Below are 23863 nucleotides of genomic sequence, written 5' to 3' on the forward strand. Positions count from 1 at the left end.
CATTAGCTTTCTCAGGAATTAGCCTTCAAAAACAAAATAAAAAGGAAGTACTAAAAGGCAATTTGATTTTTTCAGCTCTTAATGTCAGTACTAATCAGTTATCTGAACTCTAGCTCTATTTCTTATTGCTTTATTGTAGGGCTGTTCTGGGTAGCCTGCCACAAAATGGCTGGAATAGTGAGGAATTACCTCTTTTGCAATTTAGAGCATCTTAACGATGGGCAGGGAAAAGCAAGCTCAGGGCTGCATATGTGTTGAAATACTAACAGCTGAGAGAAATCTGGCTGCAGAGCCCCCTCAGGGTTATGTGAAATTGGTCAGTGGCAAAGTGCAAGCTGGATAAAAGGAGAGGGGAGGACTTGTTAGTTGTGGATGTTTTTTGTTTCTTTGAGCACAAATTTAATGTCAAACTACTTTCTCACTGGAGGGATTGACGTGTGCTAAAAAGCTTTGCTACAAAGAGGGGACAGAATAGCAATTCTAAGAACACCAGAATATAAATGAAAGGGAATCTGTCTCTGAAAGCAACAGTGATTTACTAAGACATTTGGGAATTTCTAGGAATGTGTTCCCACTTCAGTACTGCTTCATGGAAGCAACTTTCTGCATGATGAAGAAAACTTGTCATGCACTTCTATCATGCTACTTGCAGAGTTCCTCTAGCATCCTGTCCTTGCCCTTTGCCGGAAGGGTAAAGTATAGCACTGCTATCCTAGCATTTGAGGCCATGTGGGGAATGCTGCATTAGAGTAAAACCACACATTCCCCTCACAGGTCATGCGCTTCTGCAAACAAACGTACTGTTCAGAGCTTGTAAAATTTAGGCTTGGAAATGACTGCAGAAAAGGGATGATACAGGCCTGGAGGGAAGTAGTCAGGGAACAAAATGTCATTAGCTGGCCTCTCTCTTTCTCTGATTAGCTCAACTCATCCTCCTTGCTTTTTGCCAATTGCCCAGGCACCTGAGGAAGGCACCAAAGCAGGCCTCCATCTCACTCAACTTCCTTGACCCTCGGGGTGATGTGCCCTCAGCCACCAGCAGCCTACTAAATCCTAACCGAGCCCAAATATAGAGACTCTTATCACAGCGAATGCCCTGCTGATTGCAAGAAAGCTGGCTGCCACATTTCTGAGTGGAGAGAAGCCTCTGGAAGCAGCCCCATAACAAGGTCTGCACTCGGAAAATACAGGTATTTTACTCATGTTCTTGCTGCTTTTATGGCTACTTATTGGGGTTAGACTATGATATTTAAGTGCATACAGATGGGTATGCCTAAGGAAGAACACACAATTTCTCAAATGCTGTTACAAGTAGTTTCTGCAGGTGCTGGCTATTTAACCTGAATAAGAGTTTACTTATTAATAAGAGTATATCTTCACCCCATTTCCTTTCCAATGCAAGTAGAAGTTTCCACCTGACCCCATAGTTGGGAGCTTGCAGGTAAGCAGGCTTGTCTCAGAGGTGAAAGTAGAGGGATTAAGAAGAAGGGAATGAGTGGAGGAAGGGGCAGAAGCCACTACCTCTGAGGAAATGGCCAGAAAGTGCTGAAGCTCATGTAGACAGTATAGTCCTTGGGCTTCTCCAGGTATGACCCCAAAAGGCTTCTTGAACTTCTGGCTCCAAAGTCCCTATGAAGCACAGAGACCTTTTCACCCCAGATGAAGATGAAGACCATTTCAAGGGCTTGAAACTTTATCCTATTAAAATAAGAACTTCCAAACTTGACCTGCTCCTTTGAGAAGTCCTAAACTTTCCACAGGTGGATACTTGTTCTCAGTTCACAGAGAGCCAGGGAGTAACATGCTATCAGCTGAGGTGTCAGCACCTGAAAGCAGGAGCTGGGAAACACGGCAGGCATAGAGTCAGATGCTTAAGAACTGAAGGACAGGTGAAACAAAGGATTTCTGCTAGGTTTTCACTCAGAGCTTAAAAACTCAACCAAACCAACAAGGTGGGTATAGGCTCCCTGCAGGCAGCATGCCTACAAGTTCTCTCTACAAGGACACAACAGTTCACAGTACAGCATTGAAATGTGTGCTGACACATCGCTACTGCCAGATTGTAGCAGATGCGCCATTGCCTCTTCACAAACAACCCCCCTTCTCCCTTCATGTTACCTGTCAAGAGGAGAACTCTCTAGCTTTTTCAGCCAAATCTTGGGAGCTGAGGCGGATGGGGTAGGAAGGGAGGGGGAAAGCAGTGTTCTTCCCTCCAAGTCATTTCAAAGCACGAGAAGGGCTTGCAATGTCAGCTTCAGAGGGCTACAGCTGTTCACATAGAGCAGTGAGCAAGGTAGAGACTTAGAGCTTTGTAACAGGGTCTACTGGCTTTTTAGGACATGCCAGGGCCCAGATTATTTAGACTCTGGAGGGGAAAAGAAGTTCTGTATTTGGAAAAATCTGTGCTCTGTTATTCTTGCCCCCTAGGATTCTACTTTTTGCCATACAAAACTTTCCCTTAATGTCTTTGAACCAACCTGTCTCTGTCAGTGAAAATGATGCCTACAAGTAGGGTTAACAGAGATTTTTACTTCCATCTTGTGTATTCATAATTTGAAGTAACTTCACAAACATGCTAATATTGCTGCTGAAAACATAACCTCTAAACAGACAGTGATGGGTATAAAGCTGTTGACAGGTCTGACTCCTTCCAGAGTGAAAAGGGGGAAAGGAAATTTGGCTCTTCTTTGTTACTAATTCTGGAAGAAACCACAGCTTCCTGCTTGTCCATCAAAATGCAAATGAGTTCAAAAGAGCCTGTTTCCTTTAGAGTACAATGAGGTAGCCAGCATTGCAGAAAAAGCTACCATACCTCACTAGCAAAAAATCATCTGAGACTCTGAGTAGGAATTTTGTGAATAGCAAATTCACTCTGGCCCAAATGAAGACCAAAAAGGTTCTTTCTCTTCCTGTTAAGTGTCACAATAAGACTGCAGAGAAGGTGGAAATTCCTGTAGAGCATTTGCAATGTGGTGTAGGGAGGATGCTTTTGATGCTGTAGCAGTAGGTTTGGGGTTTTAAAATGTCCCATAACTAATATTTTCCTTAAACCAGCGCAAGCTGGAGAAAAATTGCTGGGTAGATATTTGATTTGTGCATCCCAAGACTTACACTGCTGCCCTAACAGGGAAGGGGTCTGGGCAAAGTTTGAGCTCCTGTTGCAGAAGTTTAAGGAAGACTGAGCAAATATGCCAGGTGAAGGTTCACACCCAGCGTTTGAAGGACTTTGTCACCTACCCTGTTGGAGTGGTGCAGAGCACTCGCTGCATATCCCGAGACTGCCTGCTGCTGCATGAACCATATCACGCAGCAAGGGAAAACAAGCCTGAACATTTTCATATGTCCTTCAGATATCACGTGTTAGCAAAGAGCCTGCTGGCGTCTCCCAGGCTTGCTTATACAGAAGCAGGCGTGTGGTGGGCTTTTGAGGTGACCCTGAAATACATGCATTTATTCTGTTGCAAGTGGCACACAGCAACTGCCCCTTGGAAAAAGGGCCTTTCCGTAGGTGTGGTGGAAATGTGGGCACCCGCCTTGCCTGTTAGGCCGAGGTTAGGCAGGATGGTGACTAAAACTAGGAGAGGCTTGCGGAGGAAGGTGTGAGTGTGTCACTGTTCATGTGAACACCCTGATACCTGCAGCTGTTCAGAAACTACCTGTGGACCTCAAACTGAACAGCACAAGGAAATATCAGTTGGGCAGGGCAAATAGCTGTGGCCTTATCTGCATGGAGGTGGGACTGGTGACAGCCTCCGTCTGCAGTTGTCTGACAGCTTGGGAGTGTGACACAGATGTGTAATCGGACTCACACCTTCACCTCCATTTGTCCATGCCTAAAGGAGAGGGGAGGAAGGGGAAAGGAGGCCAGGGAAGTCTTCCTGTATGTGATTTTGTAGCTGGCCATTTGAGAGGACATTTCAGGAGAGGTCAACAAGGAAGTGTCTGCTGGGCAGTGCAGGTCAAAACAGAGCTCACCATGGAGCTGTGCAAGGGCTGGAATACAGACTGTGGCCTTGTGCACATCACATAAATGTATTGCAGCAGTGCAGGCAGGATGCAGCAGCCTTTGGTGTCTCCATACATGAAACACTGGAGACACATGGAACAGCCCTCCCATTTCTACTTATTCCTTCCTATCTCTACTTATTCCACTAGACATCTCCTAGGGTACAGGTACATCCAAGGATATGTTTGTTCATGGGATACAGTACTTACCTCTTTACTTGTAGTGTCATGAATTTAGCATGTGAAGCTATGAGCTGATCTGGCTCCAGAAAAAAGCAAACTCTTACCCACTTGCTTTAAACATGACTTTTTGTTGGGCACGTAGCATGTGGACAAACACCATCTCCTCTATAATGCAATCAGTGAGACCTTCCCCACCAGCCTTTGATTCCCATTTCGACTCCCAACCATACCTGCCAGTGAAGCCTGGTTGCCAAGCCTGTCTTCCTGCTCACAAAAGCAACTGTCCTCGAGACAGACTGCTTTGGAGAGGCTGCAGGTGATGGACCTGTCCTAGTGAGTGCTCTGCCATCGGTTCCTCTCCTGCTGGGACAAATGCAGTCCCAGCATGTCACTGGCTGATGGTGGGACAGGCTGCTGACTGAGACACAGCCAGGGTGCCCTGTTGGCTTTGAGACTTCCCAGGATACTCTTCTCATATAGCCAAGGAGAGGCGCTCTTGGATGCAATGCTAGGGCTGGTACAGGAATCCTTTGAGTGGCAAAAATAGTCAAATGGCATTTAGCACCGTGACCTTTGAACACTTCCACTTATTCAACTTGAGTGCAGAAAACACTTTGGGTGAGGCAAGGCTCACTGTAAATCTGTTGTGAATCACGCTGTTGTGATGCTGTCCAGTGTATTACGTGGTCTCCCAACCCTATGCACTGGAGCTCTGGGCAGATAAACATTTGCTTTAACGTGACAAATGAAACTTTTGGGAGGGTCCATTAGTTGTCTACAATTGCTAGATGAGCATTGAAGCAGATAAGGCTTACTGTGCAGTAGGCTTAGAGTTGTTAAAGTGTTAGTCTGTTTTGGCTTTTGTTTAAGTACTAAAAAGCTTTTCAGGAGGTTCTGCACAGAAACATTTATCCATGGAGGTAGCTGAATGCCTTCTAGCGTGTTTGCCTTCCCAGTTCACTGGCAGGGAGGAATTTCCCTCCAGCTCAAAAGATACAGACTTATGCCAGCAAACAGGAAAAACCAGGCACAAAATGCAGTTTGGGCAACTAACTGTAAGGTAAATTAGTTTTACCAACCTGTCCCTGGGCCTGAATACCTCCTGGGTGATACTCTGCACAGACCCTGAGGATAATGCTATCTGTCTCCCGTATTGCCCTCCTGAGTGGCAGGTGGGAGAGCACTATGCGGGTGTAATGAGCAACTCTCAACCTGCCCAGAAATAATTGAGTCTTCTGTATATACGCTTAGATATCACAGGGGGATTTTGTTCATGTTCTTACTGAATTGTGTAATTTAGTAAATTTATAACTATCGCTTACTCAGAAGTATTAACTGACACAAAACAAAGATGTCATATACAAAAGCTAATAGCTCATGATCTGTCACGTTCATCAGCTATGTTTTGTACTTCATAAGGGCGCAAATCTCAGTAACTGCTGGGGAATGGAGGAGTTCAGAATAACCAGTAGTTGTTTCTTATAAGGTTCACAGGCATAGCTGGGCTTTAGGATAGTAGTACCACTCCTGAGTTTCTCTCTCCTTTATCTTGCCTCTCTGGGAGTCTTACACTGCAGGCCTGTGACTACATTACTTCTTAGTAAATCAGCATGCAACATTGTACTGAGGGAAGCGTATCTTTCGGATGCAGAGCTGCCTTTCAAGCAAAAACTCATGAGAAACTTGAAATGAAGTTCACCTTGAGCTCCCTTAAACTTCAGTCCTACCGTTGTTCCTCTTAGGGATTCAAGAAGCCAAAGATCTCAAACGTACACTTTCCCAGCGCTTAAATACAAATGCAATGAGATCACATACTCGAACGATCAAAGCAAGCAGCCTGCTCTCTGGCTCTCCAGTTGCTCCCAGTGGGAAGCCTCAGCTGTTGTAATATTTATCTAGTTTTATATGCTGCACGCCGGTTTCTATGAAACTAACAGTTTCCAGCTGTTTCCAGGTGTGCAGCTGAACAGTAACACTCACTCATGTCTCAGCTTAGGACTATTTAAGTTACAGGTTTTCCAGCTACGAATATAGCTGCTAGAGATACACATTCTAAACAGGCTTTGCACCTAGACGAGCATCTTCATGCTTCTAGCAAAACTGTAGGTATTTTCATATGAAATCTCTCTGGATTGAGAAAACAGCACTGATCCTTTCCTAGCTGGTGCTCCTTTTAATGCTGGCATGCTTATACTGTCAAGTATTGCAGCATAGTTCAGCAGCAGAAGGCCTATATAGTATGTCTTCCTCACCATGCAGATTGTAGTTTGGACATGTAGCTAGGTTAATACTCTTTCAGACTGTGAGCATGAAAAAATGTGTGTTTTGGTGAGCTCAGAAATGACACTGGTATTTTAGGCTGCTTGCAAACTCTGGCAGACTGGCTGCAGCAGGCACACCTGCTAATGTTTCAAAATGTGTTGGCAAGGAAGGGCCCTGTAGTCTCCGCAGAGGAAAGCTCGGGTCCTGGAGCCTGAAGCAGAGCAGGATACAACGTATTCAGCATGTGGGACTAACAAATGGGCATCTCCACCTGCTTCTGCTCGGAGGCATCTTTCATAAGATGGGATCAGATGTCAGCATGATCATCCATAAGCCTGCTGTGCTCGGTATGCAGAATAACACTTGATCTTGAGGGTGCCAGCTTTTGAAGAGCAGTACAAAAGCTTCATACTTGCATACTGTCTGGTGTCCCCCACCTATGTGTTCTGAGTCACAGGAATACTTTGCCTACACGCAACACGCATCCTCAGTTTGCTCATCACAACTTGCTTCTGCTCTCTGTAACATCTCAAATCTATGATCGGGGCATGCGTTGATGGTGGTGAAGCTCTTCAGTGGCATCCCTTTCCTCCTGCCATCCTCTGAATGCATGGTGAAAACTCTCTGCCCCTGAACGGGCCTGGGAGGTAATTTCCTGCTGTGTCCCACGATGGCTCTGCAGCAGGCACAGTGCTGTGTAATGACTCCGTTTCTGGTGGCTGGCTCTCAAGCCTCCTCTTGTCACCCACAGATGATTCTGCTCAGCACTTAGTCCTCTTGCAAATGTCCTATCTCTCCAGGGTGATAAGTTGGCTACAGTCTTTTCTCCTTTCCTGCGCTGCTTCATCACACTGTAGTCTTTAGCCAGTCCCACAGCAGCACAGGGGAAGGAGGGCATTCTGCCTGCATCTCCTTCTCATCATCTTTCCTGCTCCATGTAGCAGTCTTCCTCGATCTGCTCTCAAAAGGAAGTCCCTTGATATTGCTGCAGGGTCTGTGGGGTCTAACAGGCATTTCTAGATTTCCAGGATGCCTCTGTGCCTCTCCCCACCCAAAAACCTACCCTAAACTGCTTTGCCACGGAACATCAAGACAAGCCAGTTCCACAGGCCGCCACTGCTCTTGCCTGAGAATTAAGCCAAGAGCTCTAGCCAGTGACTTTTTTGAAAGGAAGGCTTTGTCCTCTGCCCTCCCTCTTCCTTCTGCAGGCCCAAATCTCCCCTCTTCATTGCTGCCTTGCAATGAACCCAGTCCCTTGGTGCTGCCGAGCTGCCTCCTCCTTCCATGCCCATTCCCCCGTCCTCAAACAGGACATGTCCATGCTCCAGTCAGATGACACCGGGCAATGCAGTGACACTGGCAAAAGCTTGTGTTAATGTGCTGCAGTCGCTCATGGAAATGACAAGCAAACTGGGGAACACTGGAAAGCTGGCAGTTCAGAAATATTTCTGGAAGTGGCCTCTCTAAGCAGTCAGTGGAAAAGTCCTCTGTGATGAGAACAGTCCCTTGTAACACCTAAAAAGAGGTTACCACCTTAACTCTACAGTCGGTCCACTTTGACTATGACCTCCAGGCTCCGACCCAGATGCTTCCATACATCCCAGTCCATATGAAAGTCATGCTTTTGAGGCCATTTTCCCATGTTTCAGTATTGCACTGGTGCTGTTGAGCTGTCATCTGCAGCGCTGGTGTCTGCTGCTCTCTAGTGGTGCCGAGTCCGCAGCCTCCCCAGAGCCCTGCTACACACCAGCTTTTTGCACAGGGCTGTCACAAACGCTGTGCATCAGCAAATGCTGGAAAGGACTTGAGGGAAGTCCCAGTGTGCGTCTGTGTGTACATCCCCTCCTCTCCAGACATCTGCCACTGGCTGCTGCCAGTGACGCCTTACTGGGCTGCATATCTCACCCAGTGCGGCCATTCTTAGGATCTTTACTCAAAGCAGATGAAATATGTTCATGTACGAAGGGCAAAATATTCTGGATATTTGTACATGTGTTCCACAAACTTTTCAGCCAAAATAGCTGTGCATTAAGAATAGCTCAATGGAGCAAAACAACAAATATGGCTTTGAAACTAAGGAAGGGAAGATGTTTGCCCTGATATACTTCTTGAATCCCTGCTTTGCTGTACATGAATCTCATGGTGTCATTGCAAAATGAAAACACAGCTGGTACCTTTTCTGCAGAACTTGCTTCTGCCCTTGCGGGTCTAACTGCTGAGTCTGTGGTGTGAGCTTTGAAGCTGCCCATGCTCTCCAGGCCCATGTTCCGAGGGATGAGCCAAGTCCCTTGCTTTTTTATGCTAATGGGATATGCTATGTGGGCATCTTATGTTATGTGGGGGAAATATCGTTCCGAGTGCCTCGCTTGTACGCCGCCTCCAACTTCTGTGCAACCAGAGCTGCCATGTGAAATACCCCCTCACCATTTCCAGTTTCTTCAGAATGGACCTTTGCTCTGCGGTGCTGCAACCCCCATCAGCAGAGGGGACGGCTTTGGGGAGAGCTAGTTTTCCAGGGTGAGCACAAGAAGGATTTTCACTTGTCCTATAGGCTATTATCAAATGGGATGCTGAAGTTCTGTCGGCTGAAATTCAGACCCTCCAAATGCCTGAGCAGTCTTAGCGGCCCATAACTTAGTCCCAGGGAACGTGTACGTCAAGGAGAAAGGGTATAACACAGAGATGTGAGTTACTGTTTCTTGATTATTGTGCCATTTAAAAGTGAAGTCACAGCTTCAGAGGCCAAGGTAGAATATAACCAGCAACTCATTGAAATCAAGCATGTAAAGAAGACCAAACAGCCCTCAGAGAAAGAAAATAAAAATTTAATTCAGACCAATCTGCTAGCAAATAGTAATCCTCTCCTAAATAAAAATTTAAACTACAAATCCTAAAAACAATTCAAAACTCTATTTGAGTATAAATGCCATTTGTCCAATGTCAGAACAACATGCAGCAGATGATCTCATTTTATTGGAAAATGCACTTTAGTACAGGACCATAATCAGATAAATTTGTGAGGGCTCAGCTTGGTTCATGTCATGGTTCTCCTCATCAGTGGGATTTCTTCTCTAATTCAAAGCACAAATGTTTTAGTCCTTGGGCAATTCTGCTTTTTATGTTGTTGTTTGAACAAGGAAAAACAGACCCTAAAGCGAATGAAAATTTTCTGTATTTATGTCTAAGTAGTTGACATGTTAAAGGATCCGGGTTTTCTACAGGATATTATTTCTATTTTTCTTCCAAGCCATCTGCGAATCTATGAGGACCAACAGACTAAGGAAAGGAAAAAGCTGTGTCCTGACAAATCCAGGTGTAGGGAAGGGTGAGAGTTCAATATGCATATGATCCACACAGTATATTTAGCAGGAGAAAAGAATAAAGTATATATTTAAAGAGAGGGGAGAATTTTCTGATGGCAGAACATTTATTTCAAACTACTTTCAGCATGCAGGTGATTTATAGAGATACCCTCACTTTTTTTTTCCCCCCTCAGCCACTGCTGGATCCTTTTTTACTGGTTATGAAACTTCCCTGCTCACCTCCACTGCTCAGCAGATACTGCACTTTTTTTCTGCTCTTTATCAGTGCACCTCCAGGTAAGCTTTTAACTTTATAATGACTCTATTAGCATCTTTATTGTGCAGCACCCTGTGCACTCAACCATAAATCCATACCAGACCCTGGATGCCCTGTGCATAAATAAGAGCTAGCTGGACAGCGACTCTTCTGGCTACATGCTAGTGCTCACACAGTGTCCGAGGCACAAACAACACTCTTGAGCAAGACAGGATGAAGACAGGGGCTGTAATGTCACCTTCACATCACATCAGGGCATGCTGGGTCTAAAGTGCTCTCTTTTTCAGAAAAGGCAGATTATCATGATGGCATCAGCCGTGAATATGTTTCAGCCTTCAAAGCACAGGCATGTCTACTGGGAAGCACACACTTCTCAAGGGCATTTATTACGCTCTAGCTGACTCTAGGCATGTTTCCCACTTTGTTTTGAAGGGCTATTTTCTTGGACTGCTTCCAAGCTTTTGACCTATGAAGGCCAAAGGTAGCTGCCTCTTACTGTTTCTTGGCCAGGGGTTGGAAGGAGGAGATATTCCTCTTTGGCATTGGTTTGAAATAGAGTTAACTGTAGTCACAGCCCAAAATGCAAAGCCATTGTGTTTCCATATAGGTTTTTAAAATAACTCTCGGATCATTTTCAAGCTATTGTGGCGATCAGCTTATTTAAAAGCACTTAGAGCCAGTAGGATTGACCCTTCGTAGCCCAAAGCGTTGCTGTACTGCATAAGGCATGACATTGACTCCCATGTGGACGGGCATCCATGCTTGCTCAAAGTAAACGTCTCAATTCTCTATGGAACATGTCTTGCAAAAGTTAGGCAAAACCACATGGGAAGACATCAGGTTCCTGTCTATTTGCATAAATTTTCTAAAGTGGGAATGAACCTCCAAGAAACCAGAGTATTCATTACGTAATGCTCTTTGTTGAGCAGCCTGTAAAGCTGCTCAGCTGTAGACAGAGTCAGCAGTGAGTCCTTTACCACAAACTCATGATTTTTTTACCCCATGCGGTCAGGGTGTCCTTGGTCTTGCTGTCAGATATTTCATGACTGGTCACTTTGCCTCTCCCTGGAAGCTCATTCAGTCCTGTGTACACCGTGGACTTTTCTTTCCATAATCTGTAATAGAAATGCCTTTTCCCTCCTGATCTAAAAATGTATTTGTGTACAAATGTGGGGTTAACATGGCAATTGTAAAGAGGACTAGCTAAATTTTCATGCAGTGATGTGGCAAATAGCAGTGTGAATTCCTGTAGTACTTATGCCATTATCTGGTTTACTAATGCCCCCCCACACACACACACACATGATGTCTTCCACTGTATCCAGGGGACAGACGACATGTGCCCCTGCTCTCTGCGGGTGCCCTTCTCTCCCTTCCCCAGGGTGTGACATGATCCTGAGTGAAGACAGTCTGGGGCTTGCTGTGATGTGGCAATTTGGGCTGAAGTGATCTTAGGGTGCATTAGTGTTTCAGTTTGGATCACAAGGGACTTTTTGAACCAAATGTCCCCAGCCTGCTCACTCACTTCATCCTACGGGGTGGTCCTCAAGAGCATGAACTCAATTCCTATCCAGTGAAACGAAACCAGAAGAGGTCCAGCCTCTAACAGGTGTTCAGTCCACAAGGCCAGGCTAGAATTAGTCTAGAATGAAATCAGAAAGCCCCTGACGTATGTATAGAGCCTGGATGTCTAGTCCTCAGAGCAGTGAATGCTCTGCAGGTCTGCCTGAGCTGGTCCACAGTACTTGCTGATGTAGTTAGGCCTGCAACTTTCTGACCTTAAAGAAAGAAATCACTGAGTAAAAGGAGATGCTGAAAGGAGCATGGGAGGAGGAGAAAAAGGAGAACAGTAATGAATCCTTTCTGGAGCACTGGGGAAATGAACTGTGAGGAACCACCTGCTGCGGGAGTCATTTGAAGCCTCCCCTGAAGACCAAAATGCTCGTAAAAACTATGCCAAGAACCTGGCAGTGTTAAATTCAGCACTTGTCAGTCAACTTTTTTTTTTGTTGGAGCTGAAGATAAAGTAGGGAATCCCCCTGTGGCCATGATTTAAGTTCATATGTCCAAAAATAGTAAGAGAAGTTAATCGGAACATCCCTCTTCTGAGGGCTGAAACCAAGTGAGGAGCTTTCCTCCTTGGTAAGATCAGATTGCTTGCTCCATCCGCCTGAAAAATCAGCCTGGTTGGATAAAAATCATTGTTTCTTTTTCTCAGTTTTTCTTTTGTGCTTGGCAGGCAGGGGCAAGAAGCTTTAAACTGTGGATGGAAAATCTTTATCATGCAACAAAACCTCAAGCCAAGCGATGCTTTACTCTTTGCTTGAAGGCAGCAGTCACCTGAGCCGCACAGAGGTAGGGTGTGAAAGGAAGGGGATATGCACAAATAGCATCGGAGACGGTCTGGATCAAACCGCAGGCTGTGCTCTGTAACTTTTTAGGTTTATCAGTTTTCCGGGTGTGTTTTGTAAACGAGAACCAAGATAAAAGCTGAGGAAAGATCAAAGCAGGCTTCATGGTTTCTATGGGTTTATGCTTCTTGGTTTCACTTTCCAGTATCCTTCTGAGTTTCTCCTCTCCCTGCTCTCTGGCCTTTCATCCCCGTTTTTGCTCTGCGGACAAACAGGCTGTGGGTGAGGACTGACTGAACTTCCTTTCCCCAGAGTTGCGGCTTCTGAACTTGGCCAGCCTTTCCCCACCCAAACCTGAAGCAACGCTGGATTATTTTAGCTGAGAGACAACCCTTTCAGTATCAGTTCTCTGGGCTGGTTAGACGTCAAACTCTTGCAGAAGTTTGGCTCCAGTTTCTTCTTCCTCGGCTCAAGTAGCTGCACTGGCTCAGCAGCATGCGCAAGGCCCTGGCGCCTGAAGTGCTGATTCAGGGATGCAGGGGCTGAGACACCGGTAGAGAAGGGGCTTTCCAGGGGCTTAAGGGTTGCTCGTCTCCCCAAAGACACTTGTATTGTGCCAAGGCGGTTCCTTTTCTGTGGCGATCTGGATTTCCCCTCCTTACCGTGCACATTTGTAAGTGCTACTAGGGGATGGGCACTGTGAGTGTGCTTTTTCAACGACTTCTGTGGTGACTGCAGGCAAAACGTGGGGAAAGAAAAGCATCTTCCCCAAGGAGAAGAGGTGGGGAGACACCTGACCAAAGGAGGTGTAGCCTCCCACCCCTTGCAGTCCCCTGTCACCCTCCACGGCCCAACCCTTCAGCAGGGATTAACCCTGATGGCAGGACGTGCATGGTGGTCACTTGTCCATCTCTCTGCAGCTGGGACCATCACTGGTGCCCCATGGAGCCCAGTGGCAGGGAGCTGGCTCCAGTCCCATCCGTGAAGCATGAACATAGCGCTTGTGCATTTGTCATCTGCACAGCTCGTGAACTTTTTAAGTATGCTGAATAAACCTAGCGTTGCTCAGTCCAACTGGAAATGCCAAGCTAGTGCAAGCACCAGATCTGTAAATACAGCTTTGAACAGGTGGCAAATAGCAGAGAGAAATGTCATATGTGCTATGATAATCAACCTCAGATAGTCTGGCAAGAGGTGACATTTGTAGGGAAATGAGTCATTAACATACATGTGAAGCGACAATGTGCCACTAGACATTGGGGTGACTTTTTCTTGGGGTTGAGGAGCTTGTACCAAGCTAGAAGGAGAGATGCTGCTTTTCTTTAGATGTGCCACTGTATTGACTGACATAGCCAGTACAAAATAGGTCAAAACTGTATTTGGCTATACCAGAACTTATAGTTGTGGGTTATTCTGCAAGCCAGATGGAAACAGCTTGTTAACTCCTGGCTTCAACTAAAATGGAAACAGTTAAGGTTTGGGGGAAAAAAAAATACTGCTCTAACCAAACCTGCCTGTTTCTGGCTGCATTTACCAAGATTTTGGCTTCTGAGGAGGAAGAGAGATCTTGCCCTAACTGTCCTTGGGAGACTGCTGGTAAAACTAAGTATTTGCCTAAATAAGATGTCCAAATTGGATGTAGTTCAGCTCTAGTGGTGAAATGTACCTTCGCGAGGCTGCTTCCACTGGCACAGAGCGGGGATGTGCTGCCATATTCTGCATGCCGGTAGCTTTGTTCTCTTTCTGGTCCTTGTGACAGTTTTGGGACCTCTTTTCTCCCCATCATGGGCAGAAAGGTCCAAGCGTTGAAAGCTTGAATGGTTCCCTCCGAATCTCAGCAGTCCCCTGGGTCCAACTCCTCTTTCTTGCCAGTCATCCAGCTAGCGGTGCAATTGCTGATGTACCGCCTCACGCAAGAAATGGCTAAAACCATGAACTGCAGCAACAAGCTTGATACCCACCATCGTACCAGCACTGGGGGCTTGGCTGGATCCTCTGCCCTGCAGGCCACAGGGGTGATATAACCCTGCCCTCTGATTTAGCTTCTTCTCTTTAGCACCCATTGTGCAAGTCTTCTCGAGCGCCGGAGAATTCTTGTCCATGTTAGTGTCCTTCTTCTATTCCAGGGAAAAGTGTCATGAGTTGCGGCGACTGCAATTGAGTTGAGCAACTTCCCAAATATGCTGCCGAGGCGCAGACTAGATCTCACTGTGGGGGTTTCCTGGAGCATGTTTTAGTCTAGCTGGGATAATTAGACCTGGACTGCTTTGTTGCTGGTCCAAGACCAAAGCGCTAAAAGCGATAGATCTTGTGGAATACATCACCTTGACCTTTCTTTGCCCTACAGCAGCACTGGTCTCCGCTTTCCGATGCCCTCTACCAAGTGTGTGACAAGTGCAGCCAGGCCATGTCTGCAGGCATGTCTCATTTATAACGCCCGGGCTTGCACTTCATTGGCTCTCCCTGGCAGGGCCTGACTCCGTTTCGACTCATCACAGGCTTGCTCCGACGCCAGACGTCAGGCTGTCACCATTGCACGACCCCCCCCTATGCAAATAGCTAACGGTGCCCCCAGGCACCTGCAGCGTCTAGACTACTTCCTTCATGAGTGTCCACATGCAAATGGGCAGGGGGAAAGTTTGGGGGTGCCTCTCTAGCACGCTTTTCTAGTAGCAAGAGCAAATGAGCGCAGGGCAAGATTACAGCAGCTGGGACCTTCTCCTCTGCTTTGCTTGGTGCCGTTTGCCCCTCTGGGCCGAGACTCCTCATCCTTCTTCCTTATCCTTTCTCTTTTAAACAGCCCTCTTACTGTTTGTGTCCCCTTTCTTTAGCCCTCAAATAGATCCATGCCAAATGCTCCATTCGTACTTTTAAAAATGCACATGCTTTTAAGTAGTTTTTTCATCTGCTTGCAGGGATGAAGCGTGTAGGTATGATTACATCACCAAAATGAGATCTTCTTTCCATGCTGTCACACTGGCAAGTCCACGTGCCTTCCCTCTAAGAAAATAAGTGACAGTTAGTTTGGTAGGTGGCCTGAATGACCTAATTTTGGGCTGATTTTGCTCAGCTTTCTCTAATTCTGGTGCTCTCATGTTTAAATTTCATTTCTATATCTGGAGTTTGGGGCAGTAATTTGAGTCTGTTTTGCATCTGAGTACAAATAAAACTCCGGGGCTGAGTTTTGGCTGAGTTGGAAACCACCGACACATGGCCTTGGGGACTCGCGCATTCGGCTGTTGGCTTCAGAGGGAGATTTCTAGATTTGAAATGATAGTTTGTGCCACAATACCGGTATGGAAAGCCTTTGCCCCTTTGCATGCCCGCTGACCTAGGGGCAAAGGAGCCTGTGGGTGCCTGTGAGAGGGCATCAGGCCAGACCGCAAACACTCAGATTTGTCCAGTCCCAGTGTAGTGCCTCCAGGGTCAGTTTTCTTTTCCCCAGGGCTGTACTGCTGTGTTAATGTTATTTTTCTGGAGGTTTGGGCCTGTGATTTTTCTGCTTTAGGCTTTGATACCTGTTAGGGCAGAAACAGATTTTAACAGCTCCAGACAGGGGTGGATCAATGCTTATGTCCCTGCCTTGGAGTGATGGGGACAAAAACTTGCCTGGGCGGTGGCCTTGGACAGCAGCTCAGAGCATGAGGGCTCAGGGCACCAGGTTTTTATCTCCCAAAATTATGATACTGGGAATGGTGCTGTAGATCAGCTGAGTCCTCTGCAATGTCCCTATTGTTCTAAACACGATAAATGGAGTTGAAAGGCATGTGGATCATTGTTAGCTGAAACCATCCAGCTTGCCACTGGCCCAGTGCAGTAAGTGGAAAAAGTATCTGAAAAAGTAACTGGAAAAAGAAAGCTCAAGTTGAAATGGGATGCCCTGAAGAAAGGAAGGTCAAGTGTGTAAGTAAGTGAGCTGTTCTTGTTAAAATGCAACCGGAAGAGGGGACATTGGGGAAGATGATGATGATTTAGCTAAAGGAATTTTTTCATATAAATTAATGCAGGTTAGTTGGGAATGTGTTTTAGAGCTGCCAGAGGCGCAAGATGATGTGACAACATCCCAGCTAGGACTGGAGGGAGACAGTGGAAGGAGCCTGGGGCTGGAAATCGGGCCCTGTATGAAACAGGTGGGGACTCTTTTCCACAATAACAGTGAATAAGCTCAATGATCAGATCCCGTGTGCCCCTGAAGGGGTTTTCACACACTGCTTAAGTGGGTAGCACTGAGGCAGGTGTGCATGAAACTCGCCTTCAGGTTTCAGCAGAAGGTATCTTTATCTCTGCAGCAGATGAGGTACCACAAACCACAGCAGTGACAATTCACTGCAGTTGGGGGTTTTGGATTGGTATCTTTTTTTTTTTCCTCTTTTCAAACAGCTGTGATCTGTCAGCCAAAGGCGTACGGGGTGGCTTGCAGAGACAGGAGAGAGGTGTGCTCAAAGTTCACTTTCACTCGCAACAGACTAATGGTTTCAATATGGCCGAGACACTCCAGGTTTGGTGTCACTGCATTTACTGCAGACATTTTCAGTGCAACCTCTTTTGAATCCTTATGCACTATTTTGTTGAGGGCCCAGATCTTCTTCCAAGGGCAGGAGAGCCGGCATCTCCACAGCATTGATGCCAGGGTTGGGTTTCTGTCCGTCCCTGTCTGACATTGCGAATGCCTGGCGTGGTTTGCTTCTCCCAATGTGCTTAGCTCAGATCATTTTCTTCTCATCTCCAAAACTGCTGTTACAGACCAAGTTCTTGCTCCATCCTTGACTCGTGTGTTTGGAAAAGCTGTGACACCTTTTTCACTCTCATCTTTCAAAGGCGGCTCAGGCACATAGTATCTCCAGTCTCCCTCTGTCAGTAAGTGTGAGCTTTCTTCTTCCCGTATGGGCTCGCCTGACTCCCCTCTCATTTCTCATCATCTATTTTTGCAGCCTCTTTGAGGGGACCTTGCTGAACTATCCTGAAGCCTTTTATAGCTTTGTGACACTAAATTGCATGGTTTTAAGCTGTTTAATGGCTGCAGAAGTGCAGCAAAGCAACACAACAGAGCACTTCTTTCTTGCCATGTTCTTGTCCTTTGGGAGCTATTTGCACCGCATTCCTATAGGCCTCCAGTTGAGGTACCTTAGGGAGGGATTTCCGGAAGATCCAGGGGAAAACAAGATGTAATAGAAAATAACAAAACCCCAAAGTGACTCAAATCAAGCTCTTCGTGACAACTAATTGACTCCAGTATCGGTTAGGCTCACCCTGTGCCTGAACTGTCACAGCTCGGATGCGCAGCAGGGTGAGAGAGGTCAATTACTATTACAGCATGCTTGGCCATCTTGCCTGCAACAATACAGCTGCTGTGGTAAATACACGAACTGCTAGATCATTTCTAACATGTTTCAGCTAACGATGGCACAGGTAAATCCACAGATTAATATACGAGGACTGCTCTTCTGAATTACTGGCATCCAGGAAGTGGTTAGCTTAAATATAGTCTTAGGGTAGATCCTCACCCTCTTTTTCCCTTTTCAGAAATACCACTTGGCATGCAGAAATATTAGCCACCAGCAATGACTGTATGCTTTTCCTTCCTGAGAAAACACCGCAGTGTTTATTGGTATCGTCATACATCAAAAACACAACTATCAAAACCATTTAAAAACCTGGGATTACAGTATCTCTGTCAAGTTCTCCTTATTGCCGCGTCCACATCCATTTCACCTTTGTCTCAAACTTGAAGAGCTTTGGGACCAGCTAGTCAAATGGGCATATTCTGGTATGATACAGTGGGGAGTCAACAGATGACCCTGTGTACCAGGGGAAATCCAAGCACGTCGCTTCAGTAACTGAACAAGAGCTGGGCTGCGTTATGAAAATTTGTATTTAGATATGAATCAATAGGACACGTCTGTGAAGGAACTGCTGGTTACGCTCAGTTTCTCTTTGTAGCCGTGCAGGCAATGACGGCCAGGCAATGCCCCGCCAGAAATCAGAGCTGGCTTATTCTTGGCATAGCAAACCAGGCCCTGCGCAAATTGGCCTTCAACAGGTTTTTTTCTGGAGAGAGAAAAAGAAAAAAGGGGGCACCAATCATATAGCTAGAAAAATCTAAGAAGTGGTGTCCACAAACTAGCTGGGTATCCACCATACATCCTCCTGTTAACAAATGCTAAAGGATTTGGACAGATGGGCTGAACGTGTGTTAAGCATTTCCCGATTTCACTGAGATTGATCTAATAAAAAATTAGATCAACTGCACCAAGATTGCAGTTGTTTTTCTTCCCGGAATAAAGTTTCCAGAAGCTTCAAGTCCTGGGGCAGGGTGAGAGATGCCCTTAGTCACTCCTGCTGGGTTGGATGACGCTGTAATGATAGTTGCTTTCTTGCAGCCCCGGGGATGAGTGCATCATTTTGTCCCGCTTTTGGTATTCGGAGGGCAGATGCTGCCAAGGCCCCTCCACACCGTGGACACCTTTCCCCATGCTGGTCGTGAAGAGGAGGCCCTCCAGACCTCCCTGAGAAATGCCCGGGTTTCATCACCGCTACAACATGAATGGGTGTCTGGCCTAATAGCATCACTGGAGCCGAAAACTGTCATTTGGTTTCACTGGAAGGGGCCCACTCAAATTCTGGGCTGTCCCTGGATGTTGGCATTACTTCACCCTGGTCATGGACAACCCTAAAGTATGAAATCCTCAGGAGCAGCCAAGGACGGGCAGCATCCTGCAGCAAGTGGGACACGTTGCCTGGGTCCTGTGCAATGCTGGGCAGGGAAATGTCTGCCCTTCCCCACTGTTTTGGAGACTCTTCTGTGAAAAGACCCCTGCCCATACGCAGCAAAACCACAGGAAACTGTCTTCAAGTCAGGCCCCTTTTAATAACACTTTACAAGGAACCTGAAAACTGAAAGTATTGGACAAAAGCCAGCTTTAATGCCAGCTCCTTTCCCACTGACAGAGCAGCAAGTCTATGGGACATTGGGAATAGCTAATGGAAACCCTCCCTAGGCTTGCCAAGACCCTGATCTATGGGAAGTTAAACTCCTCCTTGCCCATTTTTGACCTTGATTTCTTGGATTCACAATTGAGACTTCACAAGATTGTTGCCCCACCTTGGAGAAGAACAAGTCCCTCTGTGGACTTGTGGAAGACTTTTTTTAATTCACCATCTCATTACTCTATAAGATGCTGACGTGATTTGAAAGCTCCAAATTAGAAATGTTATTACACAACCACATCGTCTTTCTGCTGCCCTCTTCCTTCCTCCCCGCTTCACTCCTGTGGCTGCATGTCCCCTTCCCCTTTCCCTTCCTGGCTGGTGGCTTCGCCTTGTGCCGGGCAGCCCCAGCCCTGGGAGTCTCACTGGGCTGCAAAAGGACATTGAATATCCTCTATCAGAGCTGCCAAAAATACCAGTATAATGGGGCCGACCCCAAAGATCAGCAAGCAAATTGCGCGTATGGTCACTAGTTACCTGCAATGGCTTGTGTTAAGTACAACATCCCGTGTTAATGCCTACAGTCAGCCCTCAAGGGCTTGGACTTTATTTCATTTAACAGCAGAGGAATACAGTACTGCCTCTAGCTCAGCTTGGGGGGGAAAAAAAAATCTAAGTCAAATGAACCTGTTAGCGGCATTCATGGGACGCCAGGGCTCCTCACACACCCAAATGGAGTTTTACTCCCTATATTGATGGAGGACGGTCCGGGCGTGACGTGATGAGACGTTCTCTGGGACAGCGCAGGGCTTTGAATTCTCTCATACCGAGTCCCTGTGCTGCAGCCCAAGGGCTCAAATCACACCATCCTGAGCCCAGCTGTCCTCCGTGGTCACGTAAAAGTTTTTACGCTGGTAAAAATGAAGTTGTTGCTGATAAATGAATACGTCAGCATTTGGTCATGAACCTGCAGAGACTGAGGAAGAGGTTTTCTCTTGCTAGCAATGCTGTCCTGGCAATCACTTACATTTACTGGGTGTTTTACTGGCACAGCGAAGCACTAGGTTTGAAGTGACTGGATATATAGAGCGGAGATCTTTAGTCTTTTTCCATTGTGCTGTGCTAAGCCTTTTTGCTGATGTAAGAGATGGCAAAAATAGCATGGGGAATTATAGCCCCGACAAAGAAATATGTAAATATCTGACTGCATACAAAAAACCCTGTTTACCTGGGGTTTATGCTCGGATTTTATTTTGGGTTCTTTTTGTGGTCAGAGAGTAAATATTGCAGGGAACAAACAGCAATGTTGTTTGCACAGACCCAGCTAATGAGAAAGGGGCAGAGGGGAAAAAACAATGTGGGGAATCCAAGCAGCAAATTCATCCTGTTGCTGTCTTGCATCGGTAGTATTGCGAATTCAGCATGCCAGCGCCGCCGCTGGGGGCGTCCCAGAAGTGAAGTCATTGCTTTTCACGGTCCGCTTGTCAGCTGTGACTGCTCGGGTTTGAATCTGGCTGGGCCAGCGCACGAACCTCCCCAAATAAATAGGAGCCTCACTCTGCCTGGCTCCTCAGAGCGGCTTCAGGGACGAATTTGTGGCAAGGATGGGATCGGGCTGCCCCCTGCTCGCCTGCCTCCTGCTGCTGCTGCTGCTTCTGGCGTCGCACTCAGCCCGCGCAGGTGAGCTCCCGGCAGGCTGGAGACAGGGAATAAATGGCAGGCGGTGGGATTTGCACAAACTGACTGCTGATCTGAAGGTTTCTTGTAGGGGTAGGGTGCAGAAATGCAGGCAGTGCTAGCTGTTTCTTACACTGGCCCCTGAAACTGTTTAAAAAAAGCCCTAGAAAGGGAAATTTTCTTTGTCGCTAACAGGTTACTGTATCTCTAAATACCGCTGACTGTCTGTGTAAGCTGTTGCCTTCTCTCTTTCCCAGCCATCCTGGAAATGAACGGAAACCTGAGCTGCAGGTGCGTAAAGACAACTTCAGACTACATCAGCCCAAAGCGGTACGAAAGCATTGAGATCAGACCGGTGGGGAGCACCTGCAGACGCACAGAAATCATGTAAGTGCTACCAGGGGCTCGCTGTAGCGTTAGTTGTCGCCGCAGGGGCAGAAAGCTGCTTTCTCCTCCAGCTGCCTCTGAGCAGCAGTGCCAGCACTCAGCGTTTTCTTCTGCAACCACCACGCTTCTCCGCTTCCTTTTTTTTTTGTTTGCTTGCTTGTTTTTTAAAGCTTAAAATCTTTTTTAAAAGCCAGCAATCTCAGCCACGCTCACAGTTTAGGGACTGAGAAACATCAGGCCGGCCCTGGCGAAGGGTGTGCCTGGACACTAACCCACCTGGACCACAGGAAGGGCTCGAGCGGGAGCTGGTTCGGCTGAGGGGGACAAGGCACCGCAACAGCCGCAACCTCCGTTTTGCAGGGAACTTCCTTCGGGAAGTTGCAAATAAACCACTGATTTTGTGATTCTGGTCTTGGGAGCAGAAGGATGACGCTGGCCCCAGGGAGCTCTCTGGTGGCGTTTTCAGCCTGTCCAGACCCAGGAAACACCATGCGTCTCCCAGCTCCTTTGGTCCCTCCAGAGTTATAGCCCAGAAAGAGGTGCTGACGATGTGAATAAATTTTTCAAGTAGGGGAAAGTGTGATTCCCCAGTCGTGGCGTTCGCAGTCTGGAGGAAGTGCCTCTTCAGCTGCCTAGGTAGAGGGAGCCATAAGCAAGACCTGTTTTTTCCCTACCAATATACAGCACTGCTGAGAGCAGGCAGCATTTCAGTGCAAGCCCTTATCTCATTACTTCTGTCTTAACTAAAGCAGCATGTTAAATGAAAGTGTAAGATTTATTTATCTGCTCAGCATCGATTTGCTTTTGCCTTCTGGCACACATTTTCACCGTGCCGTTGGTCCTGATGGAAGAGCGATGGATGCATCGTCCTTACTCAGACTTTGGCAACAGCTTTGTGTGTGTAAATATGCAGAGAAAACTGCCTCTGGGCGGCAGCCTCTGGGCTTCAAGGGTGGTCTCTGCTGGGCGCAGCAATGATGTGTTGCATCTTGGTTTTTCCTCTTTCCTGACTGTCCTGTTGCCTCCCTCCATGAGCAGCTTTCTGTGACACCCCCCCGCCCCCCCCCACACCCCTGCATGGCAAGAGAAAGCTGTTTCTTGCAGATCCTCTCTGCTTGCTCCAATACCTGCCTTTGGAGGGAGCGTAATGGTCACAAACTCTGCTTGTATTTCAGAATTAAATTAAAAACCTCCTCAAAGGTGTGCGTGAATCCGGAGGCCCTTTGGGTAAAGAAACTACTGAAACGTATTGCTAGCACGTAAGTGTCTTTATTAAAGTCCTTTGGCTCACATGGAAGATCCCTGGGCAGCATCTCACCATGTCCATGGGTCTGGGACAAGGGGTCTCCTGGGGCTAGGATCTTCTCCAGGGCCACCTCTGCTGGAGGACCAGTCCTGAGGCAGAGGGGTTCAAGGCTGTGCCACTGACAGGTTGGGCTCTTCCCTGCTCCTGCCCAGTACTGTGCCTCTGAAAATACACCAGAAAAAAAACACAGCAGTGGCAGGAGCAGGGTTTGGCAGTAGTGAGCACAATAGTGCTTTCATGCTTGCCAGGTAAAACTTTCCCCCTTTGGCACGCGGAGGCGTTTCCCAGGTTTCTGGTGCTGCCAGCTCTGTCGTAGTGGAGGGGTGGCCGGGAGATGTCCCCATGGGGGATGCCTGCCCCGAGGAAAGCGCGGCGACTTCCCCGGCTCTGCGCAGAAGCTTCCTCCCCCAGGGCCCACGTTCGTGTGTTCACACGTTTCCCCTCCTTCTGCTTTCACAGGAAGAAAAAGTAAGTTTCCTGCTAAGGAAATTGCTGTTCAGAGCCTCGAGACAGACGCACAGGCGCGAAAACTTGACGGCTCCTCACTTTGCCGTCGCTTCCCCCCACTTCCCCAAAGCCCGAGCCCTGGGGCTGGCCCCACTGCGGCCAAGTGACAGCTGCTCCCTGCACGCTGCTTCCTCGCTGCTGCTCAGCGCGGAGCTGCGGGCCGCCAAACGAAGCCCCGCAGCCCTTTTGTCGGTAGCGGAGCTGTGTGAGTGCTAACCCCTCATTTATTCACTTTGACCATGTTCTCTCGCAAGGGCTGTTCCCTTCTCTGCTGGGACAGATTTCCAACTTCTTCAGTGCAAAGCACTCATGAACAGGCTGCAGGTCTTATTTTTTATTATGTGCCACTGTGTGTTCTGCCCTGAAAGCTCAAGTCGAATAAAATCTGTATTTTTTTCCTCTCAGAATTTTGTTGGGTCTTGCCTTGAGCCTCGTTTTGACAAAACTCCAAAGAACTGTGATAAACCCGCTGTCATAACTTTCCTGGAGTTGGATTTGCAGTCATTTAAATCAGGCTTGCTTTAATTGATGCTCTTTCACAAATACACTGCAGGCATGAAAACATACTTTGAATATACAGAGGCAACGAGATGAGCCTGGGAAAAGGCTTGTCTGAGGTGGCGATGGTAGCCAGGACGTGCTTAGCGGTCTGGTGCGAGGCGACTTTGGGATAATTGAC

At 47.2% G+C, this 23863-nt stretch overlaps 1 protein-coding gene across 1 annotated transcript; it reads left to right on the forward strand.

Moving 5' to 3' along the window:
• The first annotated feature begins 1171 nt into the window (after positions 1-1171).
• Positions 1172-23371, forward strand: LOC106491815 (interleukin-8). The gene is made up of 5 exons (XM_067297072.1): positions 1172-1190; positions 9947-10049; positions 21242-21371; positions 22547-22630; positions 23137-23371. Exons 2-5 carry the CDS (start codon positions 9974-9976, stop codon positions 23147-23149), a joined length of 303 nt encoding a protein of 100 aa, XP_067153173.1. The 5' UTR covers positions 1172-1190; positions 9947-9973; the 3' UTR covers positions 23150-23371.
• The last annotated feature ends 492 nt before the right edge of the window (positions 23372-23863 follow it).

Source organism: Apteryx mantelli, chromosome 5 (genome assembly GCF_036417845.1).
Source record: "Apteryx mantelli isolate bAptMan1 chromosome 5, bAptMan1.hap1, whole genome shotgun sequence".
In the NCBI taxonomy this organism is placed as follows: Eukaryota; Metazoa; Chordata; class Aves; order Apterygiformes; family Apterygidae; genus Apteryx; species Apteryx mantelli.